Source organism: Mesoplodon densirostris, chromosome 14, assembly GCF_025265405.1.
Source record: "Mesoplodon densirostris isolate mMesDen1 chromosome 14, mMesDen1 primary haplotype, whole genome shotgun sequence".
Lineage (NCBI taxonomy): Eukaryota > Metazoa > Chordata > Mammalia > Artiodactyla > Ziphiidae > Mesoplodon > Mesoplodon densirostris.
This window is the reverse complement of record NC_082674.1, coordinates 78,903,110-78,919,378: the sequence shown is the minus strand read 5'-3', so window position 1 is coordinate 78,919,378 and position 16,269 is coordinate 78,903,110. Positions and strand designations below refer to the sequence as shown.

Genomic DNA, 16,269 nt, shown 5'->3' with positions numbered 1-16,269 from the left:
ATTCGAGGTCTTTTGTGTTTCCATACAAGTTGTGCAGTTTTTTGTTCTAGTTCTGTGAAAGATGCCAGTGGTAGTTTGATAGGGATTGCATTGAATCTGTAGATTGCTTTGGGTAGTAGAGTCATTTTCACAATGTTGATTCTTCCAATCCAAGAACATGGTATATCTCTCCATCTATTTGTATCATCTTTAATTTCTTTCATCAGTGTCTTATAATTTTCTGCATACAGGTCTTTTGTCTCCTTAGGTAGGTTTATTCCTCGATATTTGCACTGCCGTTGGGAATGTGAATTGGTACAGCCACTATGGAGAACAGTATGGAGGTTCCTTAAAAAACTACAAATAGAACTGCCATATGACCCAGCAATCCCACTACTGGGCATATACCCTGAGAAAACCATAATTCAAAAAGAGTCACGTAGGGCTTCCCTGGTGGCACAGTGGTTGAGAGTCCACCTGCCGATGCAGGGGACGCGGGTTCGTGCCCCGGTCTGGGAAGATCCCACATGCCGTGGAGCGGCTGGGCCCGTGAGCCATGGCCACTGAGCCTGCACATCCGGAGCCTGTGCTCCACAACGGGAGAGGCCACAGCAGTGAGAGGCTCGCGTACCGCAAAAAAAAAAAAAAAATCTGCAGAACATCTACCACAGAAAAGACTCCAAACAACCAAGCACCAGAAGATTCTTACATACCTGAGCAGATTAACTAGCCCCAGACTTTGTCACAACTACTACAGTATTTCCTCTGCGTGTCCATGAATAGAGCAGCCCTGGTGACATGGGTGGAGGCTGTGCAGATGCCCAACAGCAATGTAGATCTCATACACTGAGTGTAGATCTCATATTGTAATCTTTGGATATCAGTGTTCCCAGCATTAGGCATCGATACCAGCACCCACATGGTGGTATTTTGTACCCCATATCAACTCCTCCTTGAGAAGTTTTGATGCATTGCTCCTGGGATTAATTGCAATCTGGATAGAGATTAGCCTTCCCTACCCACAGAGCCTCAGTTGCTGTTACTATCTACGGATTCACAGAGCCTGTGGTTTGCCCATAGGAGAAGCCATTGGATCAAGGAACTTACTTTGTGAAAAAAGTCGTATAACAATAGACATCTGATCATAGCATCCATTAATCCTACCAAACACAATATTACACAAAGGAGGCTGCTTAGGTGTGAAATCTTGTAGACTTAGGAAACTCTCCATTAAGATATTCTGTATATTTTGAAAAAGTGACCATGACAGCAGGAACGAATAGGTTTGATCCAAGGGTGAAATTTATAGCAAGCTCTTTAATCCTTACACACAATGACCAATTTGGGAAATGCCTGCTTCCTGTCATACAATTTGGGGCCTTGCTGTAACAAAGTTTCTTATTCCTAGAACTATATGTCTACCTGAAGATTCTGTAGGATATTCTAAAGCTGTATCAGTATGTGGTAATATATGTCAATAGACTGATAGGCAATCAAAATATTTACTATTTTGCCCAGGTAATTAGCTCTGCTACTCAGGAAGTGATAGTTTTCAGCCACGTATTGTGAGACTGAGAGAAATATGTCTGCACATCGGAACTGAGGGACACTAGAAGCCACAGGAAAAATCCAGACACTCATTCCCCCCACATTCCCCTTTCAGTTTTTGAGATCATTTCATTTTGAGAATCTAGCCATTTGGGGTATTCGTGTTCTGTAGGATTCCTTTACTTATCTCACCACCTTGGCGCTGGTTTTGGTTTTATCTCCTCTCTGAGCTTGGAAACTCTGGGTGTTATCAATCTCATGAGGCATCAGATGACTGCAGAAAAGTTTAAGTCCTCCTCTTCCTACTTTCGCTTCCTTTTTCTCCCAGTGCATTCCACAATCTCTTTCAACTCAGTGATGAACTAGTATTTTCAAATAATTTATTGAGTCTTAAATTCCTCAGTTTGAAGGCTCCTGTCTGCTTATTTCTATATATATTTTCCCATACACCTTGAAACCTAATGCAATTGACACATTGGGATTTTCACTACACTTGCCATGGAGTCCATTATCTTAGAGTAGACAATCAACTCTAAAATACTTCATTTTCTTAACGAGAATTAAGATCATGTTGTTTTGTTCATCCATTCATCCTTGTAATTCTATCACCCTGTGTTCTGACACTTAAATGACAGGACCCCTGATTCGGTCAGATTTCATTTGGGGCACTACTGTAAATGAAATCTATGCAATGCATACATTTTATGTACATTTCCAACTAAAATACATTTTTTCATGTTTATTTTCAGTTAATAACTATGTCATGTGAAAATAGTGAACATATTCATTGTTTGAAAAGTTTTCTTATGACAATATACTACCAAATTTGTCATATCTAAAATACTATTTTGGTTAAATATTCTTAATATTGTTTTCAAATTGGGAGTAAAAAGAAACATGTCATATCTAGGTTTTTCCTGTTGCACATGCAGTAAACTTGATGTCCTCCATTATTCATTTTTTGCTGTTTATATTCAAAGCCCACATTTGAAATTGCAAGCCTTTTCACTCAGAAAAAGTAAAAGAGGCCAAAAAAAAAAATCTTTTGGCATTGAGATCTTTTATTTTCTGTGAATTTCAAAGAGCCTATTTAAATATTCAAAGATTAAACATTTTTACCGATTATTCTCATTCATAGTCTCCCTGAGGACAGCTTGTGTAGAATACTTTCTGGAACATGTCAGAGGAGGAGGTCATCTAAGTATAAAGAAGTAGGAAGTAGAAAAAGAGGGAAAATACCAATTTACCAATGTGACCAAAAATTATCCTGAGGAAAATATACCCCAGACTATGCATTTGCAAATGTGTTAAACTTTTGTTGCCACGTATTAGTGTCCTTTGTCTGATTATTGGACTGGATGCATTAAATTGACAAACATAGACAAGGCAGAGAGGATGAGGCTGACCTTTCCCTCAGCCTCCCTTTCACATAACTGGTTGCTACAGGACACAGGACCCCCTACCTTTCCCTGCTGCTTCTGCCAGGACCAGGCCGTGCAGCTGATGATGCCTTAACATGTGGTGCCTGAGGTGTAGCCGAGACACTCATGGTCCAGAGCCCTCGGCTTCAAACTATTCCCCTGAGATCTCCAACATCTTCCTCTTATACAGACACAGAGAACCTGCTGTGAGTTCCCCAGAGAAGGTGTGCTTGGGGCAGCTGAGCAGCCCGAGGCAGGGAGGTTTGTGTTCAGGGCTGTACCACTGTGGGAGGATCCTCTTTACCTTGCTGACAGTAATAAACGGCAGCGTCCTCAGCCTCCACCCTGCTGATTGTAAGTGTGAAATCTGTCCCTGGCCCACTGCCACTGAATCTGTCTGAGACCCCAGAGTTACGGTTAGAAACCTCATAGATCAGGAGTTGTGGAGACTGGCCTGGCTTCTGTTGCAACCAATTCAGATAGGTGTTTCCATTACTGTGTACGAGGCTCTGACTAGACTTGCAGGAGATGGAGGCCGTCCCTCCAGAGATGACAGACAGGGAGAGTGGAGTCTGGGTCATCACTATGTCCCCACTGGATCCTAAAATCATGACAAAAAGTACCAAGTTCCATGAAAATATTAGCAGCCATTTTTATCATTTCCAATTTCTTATTTATTTTATCTAAAATGCTAGTTTGTTTTACTCTCATTGTCTGTCCTTTTCACCTATACAGCAAAATTGTACAGTCACAATAATGAACCTGACATCTGCGAAGTGCAAAGAGGCCTCTAAACATTACCTACACCATCCCTACTTCCCTTGTCACAGTCCTGAACAAAGACCAGGTAACTGTTTCTTCTGGAAACTTCCTCACTCTCACAGATCTAATCATCCAATGCCAGTCTGCAGGACAAGTCATACACATCTAACATGCAGACAGAACACACATGTGAGCAGTGTTGCCTTCAGAGCTCATCTTCCATCTCATCTCCCCTCCGTCCTTACCTGGGATGCAAAGTATTAGCAGCCCAAGGAGCTGAGCAGGGAACCCCATTTTCAGAAGTTGGAACTGAGGAGTCCTGATAAGTCAGAGCAAGACTAGAGCTGAGCTTTTATCTCAGACTTGCAGGGGAAGGTCCTCCATGGGGAACAACATGCAAATCCCCTGGGGGGGGCAGCTGTGTGGAAAGAGCCTGGGGGAGGGAGGGAGGGGCTCAACTTGGGCAAAGTGAAATAAAGGTCTTCTGTGTTTAGATGACAACCAATAGCAAAAGTCCTTACTGCTTGGAATAGTGGGAGGAAGAATCCCACTGTGAAAGTCCAGGTTGATTGCAAGAACACACTGCACATGGCTTGTGGCTCTAACAAAGCATACGAGACCCTGAAGTGAGGACATGTGTGTCCAGGGTCAATATCCAGGAGAGGAACAGTCATATTGCTCTGATACTTCCAGGCTGGCCTAGATAAGAGAACAGCTCCTTCCCCGCTATTACTGACCATCAGAACTTTCTCCAAATAACTGCACAGAGTTAAGCTGTTTCAACAGCTGTCAGGTAACTGCAGTTCCCAGGTTACCTGTTTAAGAATGTTAGAAGCAGGTGTTAGAACTGGTCTTTTCTGGCACCTAGTGAATGGAATTTCAAAGAGCACTTAAGCCTGACAGGGAAAAAATATGTCTGCTGTTCAGAGAGTTGTTAGTTCAGTTTAAGACAATAAGAAAAGGTATAAGAATTTTATGCCTAAAACAGTAAAATGAAATACCTGAAAACCAGTTTTTTCAGTCTGGTGCATATTCTATCATAATTCTATCTATATCTCTATCTCTGTCTCTCTTCATATATATATATAAATATATATATATATAATATAAATATATAGGGCAGACTAATCAAAGGATTTTTTCATGAAAAACTTCACTTGGGATGATGGAACAATATGAAAAAAGAATTATTTTATAATATATTTTTCTGAGTGGTGCTTAGAAAGACTCTTCCCCGTTGACTCTTTCTCATCAAGTAGAACCAGGTCCTGCAGGATTTCCCGATTTTTGTCAGCTCTGTGTGAGCACCTAAGCTCCCACTGCCTGTGTGTTGGAAGCCACAGCTGTGAGTCTACAGTTCAAAAGAAGATGCAGTTTGTGAGAAGAGCAATGATGGATCCTTTATTTTAATGTCTCAGGGTATCCTGTGTCTATCATTGGCACTTTCCTGGGCCTTTATTTAAGAATGGTCCATATGGAGCATGGTTCCAGACTACCACTGCTCAGAGGGTCAGTCTGTTACACCAGCTTTCATTAAATAGGAAAACATTGTGACTGTTCTCACATGTCAGCCTGGTGCAGGTCATGGTGAATTGACCGGCTCCTGAAAAATAGTGCCAATGTCAAATTGCTTTTGTCCTGAAAATAGAATTTGGAGAATTTGAAAGAGTAGATTTTGTTGTCCTATTCAAGTTTGGGTAATTTCAATCCAAGCCAGACTTAACTGACCATGAAGACCAATTAACAAATTAACTAGACAATTAACTAGTAAGATTCCACAAGTATGTTTGGTGTGCATATTCTCTGGGAAATACTCAAGAATAAGATTTTGAAACAATGCTGAAAAGATAACTGAGCAAAAATTATGTTCACCTTTAAACTCAGAACTTTATGGCAATAATATCATTTACTGAGAAAAATCGTGGTATAGAAGGACATGCAGAAGTACATTATGTTCCATATCTCACTAGTCAAAATATTATTTACCTTTTTATTTTATTCTATTTCTTTAAGTTTTTGCTTTCTTTGACCTGGTCTCTTTTATGATGCTAGCAAATAGATTCTGGGCCTTACTTCTGGCTTCTGAAGGTACCAAGACAAATAAGGGTTTCCACTAGGTAGCAGGCTGCTGTCCTGAAGATTCCAGCCCTTTAATTAACCATGCAGTGAAAGAAGTCAAAAGATAAACAAACATCTGAAAAAACAAACAAACAAATATGAAGCAAAATGGAGAAGGTATTATAAATATTAAAGCTAGTTTTATATGATCCTTTTAACAAGTATTAAATTAAGAATTGTTTTTAGGCACTCTTACTGAATGAATTCTGTTCCCCTAAATATTATAATGAAGTTTTAGACTCTAGGACCTCAGAATGTGACATCATTTGGAAAATATTCATTGTCGATATAATTAGGTAATTAAGATGTGGTCATACTACAGTATGGTGGGCCTTTAATGAATATGACAGGTGGCCTTACAAGAAGAGGAGAAAGGACACAAAGACAGCAATACACAGAAGAGACCACGTGAAGACAAGTGATTGGACTTACGATACCACTAGTTTGGGAAAACCTGGGGCCACCAGAAGGTGAAAAAAAGGCAAGAAGGGGTCCTTACCTACAGGTTTCAGAGAGGGCCTGGCCTGGACAACACCTTAAATTCATACTTCAAGTCTGCAGTCCTGAGAGAGAATACATTTCTGTTGTTTTAGGCCACCAAATTCCTAGAACTTTCTTACAGAAGCCTTAAGAAACAAATAAACCCAGTAATGAACATGGGAACATAAACTGGGGGAAAAAGAGTGAAAGTGAGAATTCTGTTGTGTTTTCTTTTGTTACAAATCAATTTTCCAGAAACCCCTTTTGCAAAATATTCTTTAAGATGGATGAATTTCAAAGAGAATTTGTCTCTTTTGTGAAATTACCAGAAAACTTTTTAAAGTCTCCAATTATTATTTGTTGTATTATGACCAACTGTCCTAAAATATATAGAAAATGTAAAATCTCTTAAAAACTCATTCTTGGTCAGGAAAGTCTTTGAAATATTCCTTTCCTACCTTCAGACAGAAATGATAAGACTTCTGATTCTAAAAGAGGCTCTCTGTCCCAGGTATGTGACAAAACCATGTTGAGGCCTGTAAACAAAACTAACGAGCAGCCAACACCAGTCACTTCACACCACGCACCAATAATAAGAGTTTTTCAGGGTTGAATGAGTGACCTCCATGACTTCCAGGCGGGGAGCAGACCTCTGTGAGTCTCTAATTTTGACCACAGTCAACTGAATGAGGAAGGTCTTAGGCAGGCAGCTTCACTGTACTTTTGTCTCTTGTCAGATACTATTAGTTTGAGGTCCTTAAAAGTGAAAGCCAGTGTCTGATATTCATGGCCTGGGAAGACTGTCTTGTTGGTGTTTGAGTTTGTTTTCCTGCTGTCCTTGCTCTGTGGGATGGAGAATGTGATACTGTTACACACTCAGTGCAGGGTGTTCTGTAGACGTTGCCACCCAAATAGCCCAAACCCATGGTGCTTTGGACAAGATTAGAGACACACGGAGGCCTGTTCACCTCCTGGATCCAAAGGGCTGTTCTCTGTGTCAACAGGAGACAGTTTGTCATTGAGGGACAGTTGAGCTCAACCCACTCAGTAGAGGGAGTTCTCTGGCTGAAGGTGGGCTGGACTGGATCCTGAGCCCTGAATTGGAACTGGTTACCTGTCAAAACTAACAGCAAGTTCTCACCCACCAGAGGGCAAAGTCCATGGAAAAGCATTTTGGCTTATAGGGGCCACAGGAATGGCTCTGTGAATGTATTTATCTGAACTTTATACGTTTCCTCACACCCTGGAGAAGCAGGTTTGATTCCCTGCTTGACTTTTCTGAATCTTCAAGACCTTACTCTCCATGTTCATGACAGAATCTGTATCTAAATATTTGATTCATTTTTGTTTCCTTTCTCTTGGAATAAAGATAAAAATCCCATAGTTGAATATAACTGATCAATAAGATGAATGGGAAAATCATGTGCTGGAGATGAAGACTTTTGTCTGTAAATGTTATACTATGTTGTGTACCACTCACCCACAGACTAACTGGACAAAGTAAGACAATAATTTCATTGATTTGCCTGCCTGAGCTTTCACTGCCCTATAAGTTCTTCACCTCCTCTGGGATCTTCACTCAAAGCTCACCCTTGCACTCCAAAGATGGTCTCCTTACAAGGCATAGCTTTTCTGGATGTTTAATAATTTTTTCCACTGTCTACATGTGAGGTTTTTTTGGTTTGACCTTGTAAGAAAGTCTAGGTCACTTGAGAAGTGGGGAGTGGAGAACAGAAAAAGATTCTGAGCACCAAATGAAAGATTCTAGTCTATTAAATTTTAGTTGAAGCTGCCTTTGGATAAGAGTTTGTATGGTCATCCAAAATCTCAAAGGATATAATTTTCTCCAATTTTTTATAGAGATAAGGAGGTGTAACTGAAAAAAATGGAGACTATAAGCTGAGAATTCTCAAATTCAATGCTTTTCTTACATATTCAGCAATTTCAGGATTCTAGAAATTCTTATAATTTTGAAAAAGAGATATTCCATATCATCTGGAAAAAACATCAAATTCAATCACTTAAACTGATATCTAAAATCGGCTAAATTCTCTGTAACCAGTCCTTTTTACCTATCGTTAACATAAATGGAAACTTCAGAACATGAAAAACGCAAGGGATGAATGAAGTATTTAGTGACTATTCCTTATCCTAGAATAAAAATACACTGCCTGCATCAGGAAGGGAACATGGTTATTTTCTGCCTTAAGGAAGTATTGGCCTCATGGTAGTGAACTTCATGTCCACTTAGTCACTGTTGACCAAGAGCCAGGGGTCACCCAAAGTGCAAATGCTCTTTGAAGAATCAACTGCCCCCATCTTTTACTGCTTCCAGAAATGTGCATGTTGACTCTTCTAAAGCAATGAGTAGACCAAGCAGAGATAAAGGGTCAGATATTAAAAATAAATACATGAATAAAAAATAAAAAATTAAATAGGATAATATCTGAGCTCCTTGGAGGAGACAGGAAGATATTATAAGTTTAAGAAGGAACTATAGGCTATGATAAATTACTGGAAACGTGCTTGTGCAGATCTTACTCACATTACATATCCTTATCCTGGTCAGTTGGGAACATCCTCAACCCACAGATTGGCTCTCTATTCTGGAATCCTCACAGCCTTATGTGAAATATGAGGCCGTTATTAGAAAGTATACAAATATAGTATTCCAGGGAATTGCACCAAAATATTTTATTATTTTATAAATGTAAAGAGGAGAACTCTTTGATTCTATTTTTAAAATAAAGCAAATAGGGCTTCCCTGGTGGCGCAGTGGTTGAGAGTCCGCCTGCCGATGCGGGGGACACAGGTTCGTGCCCCGGTCCGGGAGGATCCCACATGCCGCGGAGCGGCTGGGCCCATGAGCCATGGCTGCTGGGCCTGCGTGTCCGGAGCCTGTGCTCTGCAACGGGAGAGGCCACAACAGTGAGAGGCCCGCGTACCGCAAAAAAAAAAATAAAAATAAAAAAATAAAGCAAATAATTGCTGGTCACAATAATCCTGAATACTCCTCAACTTACAACACTTTTTTGTTTGGGACGGAATAATAGTGTTTCAAGATTCAGTAAAATTATTTGTCTTCATATAAACTAAACTTCTAATGTTGGTCATAACAGGAGTTCACTACACTCAGAACATGTAGAAAAAAGAAGAGAGAATGAAAAACATGTTACAAAATTTGTCTCTGTTAACATTTGCAGAGAAAAACGAGAACAGACAGAGATTTAGAGAGAGAGAGAGAGAGAAGGAAGAGGAACCATAATATGAATTACCATTCTCCCACCATCAAAATCTTCAAGGTGATAGGCAAATAAAGACAAACTTAGGACCAGAACTCGCAACAGGATAGACATGTATGTGTATTAAGAATTTGACTTGACTGCCCCCTGGTGTCCTTATTTTTAAACATCTTCATTGTAGTATAATTGCTTTACAATGGTATGTTAATTTCTGCTTTATAACAAAGTGAATCAGCTATACATATACATATATCCCCATATCTCATCCCTCTTGCATCTCCCTCCCACCCTCTCTATCCCACCCCTCTAGTGGTCACAAAGCACCGAGCTGATGTCCCTGTGCCATGAGGCTTCTTCCCACTAGCTATCTATTTTACATTTGGTAGTATATATAAGTCCATGCCACTCTTTCACCAGGTGAAAGTAGGTACAAGTACAGGTAATAATCTCCATTTAAGCCCTCCTGACTGGAGCACCAGTCCAGAAATCGTGTGAAACCAAGACATCTGAAATGAGTTGGGAACACTTTTGGGGCTGTCGGGTGACATTCTGGTCGTTGCCTGTGGTTGATTTCCCTTTACTGGAGTTGCTGTCCAGATTATATTTCTGACACAAAACAGCTGGCACCAAATCACATGAAAAAAATTTCCCCCACTAGTAAGAGAGCTGTCACACGTGCCTCATAAACAGCACGGGGATGTACATCCCCTTCCACGGTGTTGAATATGTGTCTTTGTTTTTTTTACATTCACTTTTATTTTTTATGTTATTTTATTTTTAAAGAAATGTATTTTTTATTTATTTATTTTTTAAATAAATTTTTTAATTTTTAATTTTTTTATTTTTGGCTGTGTTGGGTCTTTGTTGCTGCGTGCGGGCTTTCTCTAGTTGCGGTGAGCGGGGGCTACTCTTCGTTGTGGTGCGAGGGCTTCTCATTGCAGTGGCTTCTCTTGTTGCAGAGCACAGGCTCTAGGTGCGCAGGCTTCTGTAGTTGTAGCACGCAGGCTCAGTAGTTGTGGCACGCGGGCTTAGTTGCTCCACGGCATGTGGGATCCTCCCGGACCAGGGCTCAAACCCACGTCCCCTGCATTGCCAGGAAGATTCTTTTTTTTTTTTTTCACACACACACACACACACTGAATTTTATTTTTACAAGAGATAAATAAACTGAAACCAAGCATTGTAAATGGATGACAACAACAAAAGCAACAATGATTGCAATTACCAAACATGAAACACACTCATACTATGTCATAATATTGACATTCAGTCCAGTAATCCTCCACTGTAACAGCTCCTTTACTTTGCAGTGAAAATTGATTTCTATATTTTTTGCCTCTGAGTCCTTGTGGGATTTTTTTTTATTCAAACAGAAAGTCACAAAAATTATAATCATCCTCTTCAGTTCACTCAGTCCCATGTAATTAATTTTTTTTATCTTGATCTTTTGTTAGCACTTTTATGAATTCATCAGTTTTCCATTAGAGTTCTGAAAATGCTTATTCATTCAGTTCAGCAGTATAGTCAGTTACCAGAAAGCTGTACTTGTCAGAGTCTTTTGCATGAATTCCTTGAAGATGTAACACTTTTATAGGAACATTTTTGCAAAAGCATCAGAGTACACCCAGAACTGTCTGTAAATGACAAAAGACTTAAAAATGACCACAGTTAAAGATTTGATGATAGTTCATAATAATGCAATTGACAAGGAAATTTAGTTATTTCTGAGATATACATTTTAAAGTAATAACTAGAATTATGACTTATAACATTATACCAGAACATATAAGATTTTTAGAAATTTCATATAATGTCCGAAACACTTATATTAACATATTTCCATACAGATAACCAAAAGAAAGTTTAGTATTAGTTGTTTGTTTTTTTTATTTGTTTGTTTATACTGCAGGTTCTTATTAGTCATCAATTTTATACACATCAGTGTATACATGTCAATCCCAATCGCCCAATTCAGCACACCACTATCCCCATCCCACTGCGGTTTTCCCCCCTTGGTGTCCGTACGTTTGTTCTCTACATCTGTGTCTCAACTTCTGCCCTGCAAACAGGTTCATCTGTACCATTTTTCTAGGTTCTACATACATCAGTTAATATACGATATTTGTTTTTCTCTTTCTGACTTACTTCACTCTGTATGACAGTCTCTAGATCCATCCACATCTCAACAAATGACTCAATTTCGTTCTTTTTTATGGCTGAATAATATTCCATTGTATATATGTACCAAAACTTCTTTATCCATTCTTCTGTCGATGGGCATTTAGGTTACTTCCATGACCTGGCTATTGTAAATAGTGCTGCAATGAACACTGGGGTGCATGTGTCTTTTTGAATTATGGTTTTCTCTGGGTATATGCCCAGTAGTAGGATTGCTGGATCATATGGTAATTCTATTTTTAGTTTTTTAAGGAACCTCCATACTGTTCTCCAGAGTGGCTGTATCAATTTATATTCCCACCAACAGGGCAAGAGGGTTCTCTTTTCTCCACACCCTCTCCAGCATTTGTTGTTTGTAGATTTTCTGATGATGCCCATTCTAACTGGTGTGAGGTGATACCTCATTGTAGTTTAATTATTATTATTATTATTTTTGCGGTACACGGGCCTGTCACTGTTGTGGCCTCTCCCGTTGCGGAGCACAGGCTCCGGACGCGCAGGCTCAGCGGCCATGGCTCACGGGTCTAGCCACTCAGCGGCATGTGGGATCTTCCCGGACCGGGGTACGAACCCGTGTCCCCTGCATCGGCAGGCGGACTCTCAACCACTGCGCCACCAGGGAAGCCCCTCAGTGTAGTTTTGATTTGCATTTCTCTAATAATTAGTGATGTTGAGCAGCTTTTCATGTGCTTCTTGGCCATCTGTATCTCTTCTTTGGAGAAATGTCTATTTAGGTCTTCTCCCCATTTCTGGATTGGGTTGTTTGTTTCTTTAATATTGAGCTGCATGAGCTGTTTATATATTTTGGAGATTAATCCTTTGTCTGTTGATTCATTTGCAAGTATTTTCTCCCATTCTGAGGGTTGTATTTTCATCTTGTTTATGGTTTCCTTTGCTGTGCAAAAGCTTTGAAGTTTCATTAGGTCCCAGTTGTTTATTTTTGTTTTTATTTCCATTACTCTAGGAGGTGGATCAGAAAAGATCTTGCTGTGATTTATGTCAAAGGGTGCTCTTCCTATGTTTTCCTCTAAGAGTTTTATACTGTCCAGTTTTACATTTAGGTCTCTAATCCATTTTGAGTTTATTTTTGTGTATGGTGTTAGGGAGTGTTCTAATTTCATTCTTTTACATGTAGCTGTCCAGTTTTCCCAGCACCACTTATTGAAGAGACTGTCGTTTCTCCATTGTATATTCTTGCCTCCATTGTCGTAGATTAGTTGACCATAGGTGCATGGGTTTACCTCTGGGCTTTCTATCCTGTTCCATTTATCTCTATTTCTGTTTTTGTGCCAGCACCATACTGTCTTGATTACTGAAGTCAGGGAGCCTGATTCTTCCAGCTCCATGCATGGCCACAGGCAAGATCTTGAGAATCGTCTGAGGTGCTTCAGGCAGCTTGCTACATCAGCACACCCACCCCTGGGCATCAGAGACAGGCCACATGGTTTGGTTACAGCCTGTATCTCTAGTGGCAGATATGTTCGAGCTTCTCTGGGAACACCAGGGCATCACTTATTTCTAATAGTGCTTCACTTAGTATCACACTCCCCAGACTTTAAAAGGGTATAGTTTAGACTCACATTCCATGTATTAAAAAAAAAATCCTTGCTTGCAAGATGTAGACTTGGTTTTCTTTTGCTGAAAGAACTCCAACCAAACTCCTCAGGTGTAATCATCTGTCCTGTATAAATCAGAAGAGGCATCATCATGTCTCTGCCACTGGCACTGAAGAGGGGCAGGAGAGTTAGAGTGCTGTTCCTGCCACTTCTACCAAAACTTCTAGCCACATTCAAAAAGTGGGTACATCTCAGAAATGTTCTCAGTGGATAGAGGTGGCAAGAGCAGCTGGGGCAGTCAAGCCTCACACATCTGCATCCCCTAGTGGTTTATGTTCTGGTTTGTAACACTGTGGGAGGTGTTTCATCATACTGTTGACAGTAATAAGTTGCAGCATCTTGAGCCTCTAGGTTGTTGATGGTGAGGGTGTAATCTGTCCCAGATCCACTGCCAGTGAACCGGGATGGGACCCCAGTTTCCAAATTGGATGCAGCATAGATCAGGAGCTTAGGAGCTTCCCCTGGTTTCTGCTGATACCAGGCTAAATATTTGCTAACGCTTTGACTGGCCCGGCAAGAGATGGTGACTCTTTCTCTTAGAGATGCAGACACAGAGGTTGGAGACTGGGTCATCTGGATGTCACACCTGGCACCTGAGATTGGAAACACAAAAAACAAATATCCATGTTATTACTAAGTTATAAGAGGACTATCCTGTAAGACCAGGCAGTAATGACCACACAAGCAGAGTAAATTCCTAGAGCTCTCCGTCCTTACCTGGGAGCCAGAGCAGCAACAAGCTGAGGAGCTGAATGGGGACCCTCATGTTCACTCCGTGTCCTGACTGGGACTGAGTTCTGCACAAGATATGCTCAGAGCATTAATAAGTCTCCAGGGTGGTGGGTTGTTCTCCAGTAACATGCAAATCAGCAGGGGATGGGGCAGAGTTGGGCACAGCTGCAGGGCTGGCCAATCTCAATAACACCGCACAGGGGCCGTGTCTCCCAGATGCCCAAGTCTGATCAGAGCAGCTCCAACTTGACTGCAGACAATGCTTTTCTCCCTGGAGGCCAGAGACTTGAATTACTCTACTGTTCTTTTGTTCTTTTCAATGTTCATAACATGATTTTTTTGCTACCTTTCCATCTAATATGGGTTCTATCATGGATGATATACTTCAAGAAGCTGCAAGAATTTTTACACGATCTCTGCATTGGGTACCTGGGGATATCATTGAAGCTAGAATGTCTTCTTTGTTGACCTGATTCCCTGATGCTCTTGGAGTGATAAATTTTATTAGAGAGATAGAACATAGGATAACCACAGCGTTTCCCATCCATATTTAACAATGCACCAGATCCAGACATGTGCAGAATGTTCGGAATCTACCGATGTTGTACAAAAATTTCTCTGAACTTATTTGAGGGAAAATACCTGCAGAGCTCACACAGAGCCAAGATTAGTTGTTTCCACCAGCCAGAGCACAAAGTCTCATCATTTGAGAGACATCAGGTTGCATGTTCCAAAAGGCTTTGTTCCAGTAGAGGGCAAAATTATCTGTATTCTCGATGCCATTCAGGTCTTCCCTAATAAAGATTAAAAGCAAAATCCACTAGACTCAAACAGATTCAGCCAACAAGATTAGATATTGCTGCAGAAAAGATTAGTGACTTTCTCAATAAAAAGTATCCATAATCGAGCACAAGGAGAAAAAATACAATAAAATGAGCAAAGCATTAGTGAGCTGCAAGCCAACTTCAAGCAATCTATTGTGTGTATAATTAAAGTCCTGAGAGGAAGAATTAGGGACAGGAGTACAAAGAAATATTTGAGAAAATATTGTCTATAATTTTCCACATTAAAAACCATCACACCCAGGGCTTCAATAATTAAAAATCAAGATCAGGTGAAAACCATGAATTCAGTGGTTGAATTTGCAGAAGGTTGAGAAAAAGCACACAACTTAACCCACCACTCCCTCTGGGGTCCTGGCTGTAGTTGCAAATAAGTTTCTAGCATCTGAATGGCTGGGGGAATATCAAGAAATTATCTTCAAAATGAAAACACAGCCCTCATAACAAAAAAATAGAGTCAACACTAGTTACCCTTCTTTGGGTTCTGAAAGTTGCATGTATATTTTGGAGTCAGTGGTCTGACTGATTGCTTAAGAACTTGTAAGGTTGCCATTTCTGAGCGAGTCCCAGAAGAGAAGAAGGCTCTGCACTAAGTACAACCTGCAGTGGACTGTATGACCTAGTGGACCAGTGAAGCTAAAGTGCCTGGGGTTAGATAGGGACAGAGTAATGGAGGCTGCAGAAAGCTCAGCAGGAGAAGCACAGTTCAGATCCCTAGAGTATTGGAATAATGCCATAATCCCTTCTGAAGGTACCAATTCCCTTTCTTTGATATGGGTTCTGATTTGCTATTAATTCCTTGTAGAGACTACATGCTGTCTATAGGCCCAAAAGGAGCCCTGTGACCTGAGTTGCTCTTTATGAATTGAGTGGTAACTGACCCACTAGTCTATAAACATATGCATGCAAAAGAGCATTCTATCATCAGGTAGAAGTGGGATATTAAGGCTAGGGCTTGATTCTGTCCCCCAGGCACACAGGATTTACCCAGGTAGGTTGCTCAAACTCTCTTGGCACCAACACTTGCAGAATTCCTCCTTTTCTCTCATGCTGTACCTACAGACTTATGTGGATTCCCTTTAGCAAACTGATTGAAGAAGAAAATAATTCAGATCAAATTTATGTCATATATGCTTTCATCTTTTCAAAGTAGATTTTTTTTTTTTTTTTTTTTTTTGCGGTACGCGGGCCTCTCACTGCTGTGGCCTCTCCCGTTGCGGAGCACAGGCTCCGGACACGCAGGCTCAGCGGCCATGGCTCACGGGCCCAGCCTCTCCGCGGCACGTGGGATCTTCCCACACCGGGGCACGAAGCCGTGTCCCCTGCATCGGCAGGCGGACTCTCAACCACT

The 16,269-nt window shown here is 40.6% G+C and overlaps 1 protein-coding gene across 1 annotated transcript in view; it reads right to left on the bottom strand.

The window, feature by feature from the left end:
• Nucleotides 1-14,116, bottom strand: part of LOC132501570 (immunoglobulin kappa light chain-like) — an 87,171-nt gene extending 73,055 nt beyond the window's left edge. The window contains exons 1-3 of the mRNA XM_060117212.1: nucleotides 14,062-14,116; nucleotides 13,658-13,937; nucleotides 13,146-13,147 (exon numbers count right to left, since the gene is read on the bottom strand). Of these exons, the coding sequence (XP_059973195.1) occupies nucleotides 13,146-13,147; nucleotides 13,658-13,937; nucleotides 14,062-14,110 (331 nt within the window). The 5' untranslated portion in view covers nucleotides 14,111-14,116. The remainder of the gene's footprint in view (nucleotides 1-13,145; nucleotides 13,148-13,657; nucleotides 13,938-14,061) is intronic.
• Between the last annotated feature and the right edge of the window lie 2,153 nt (nucleotides 14,117-16,269).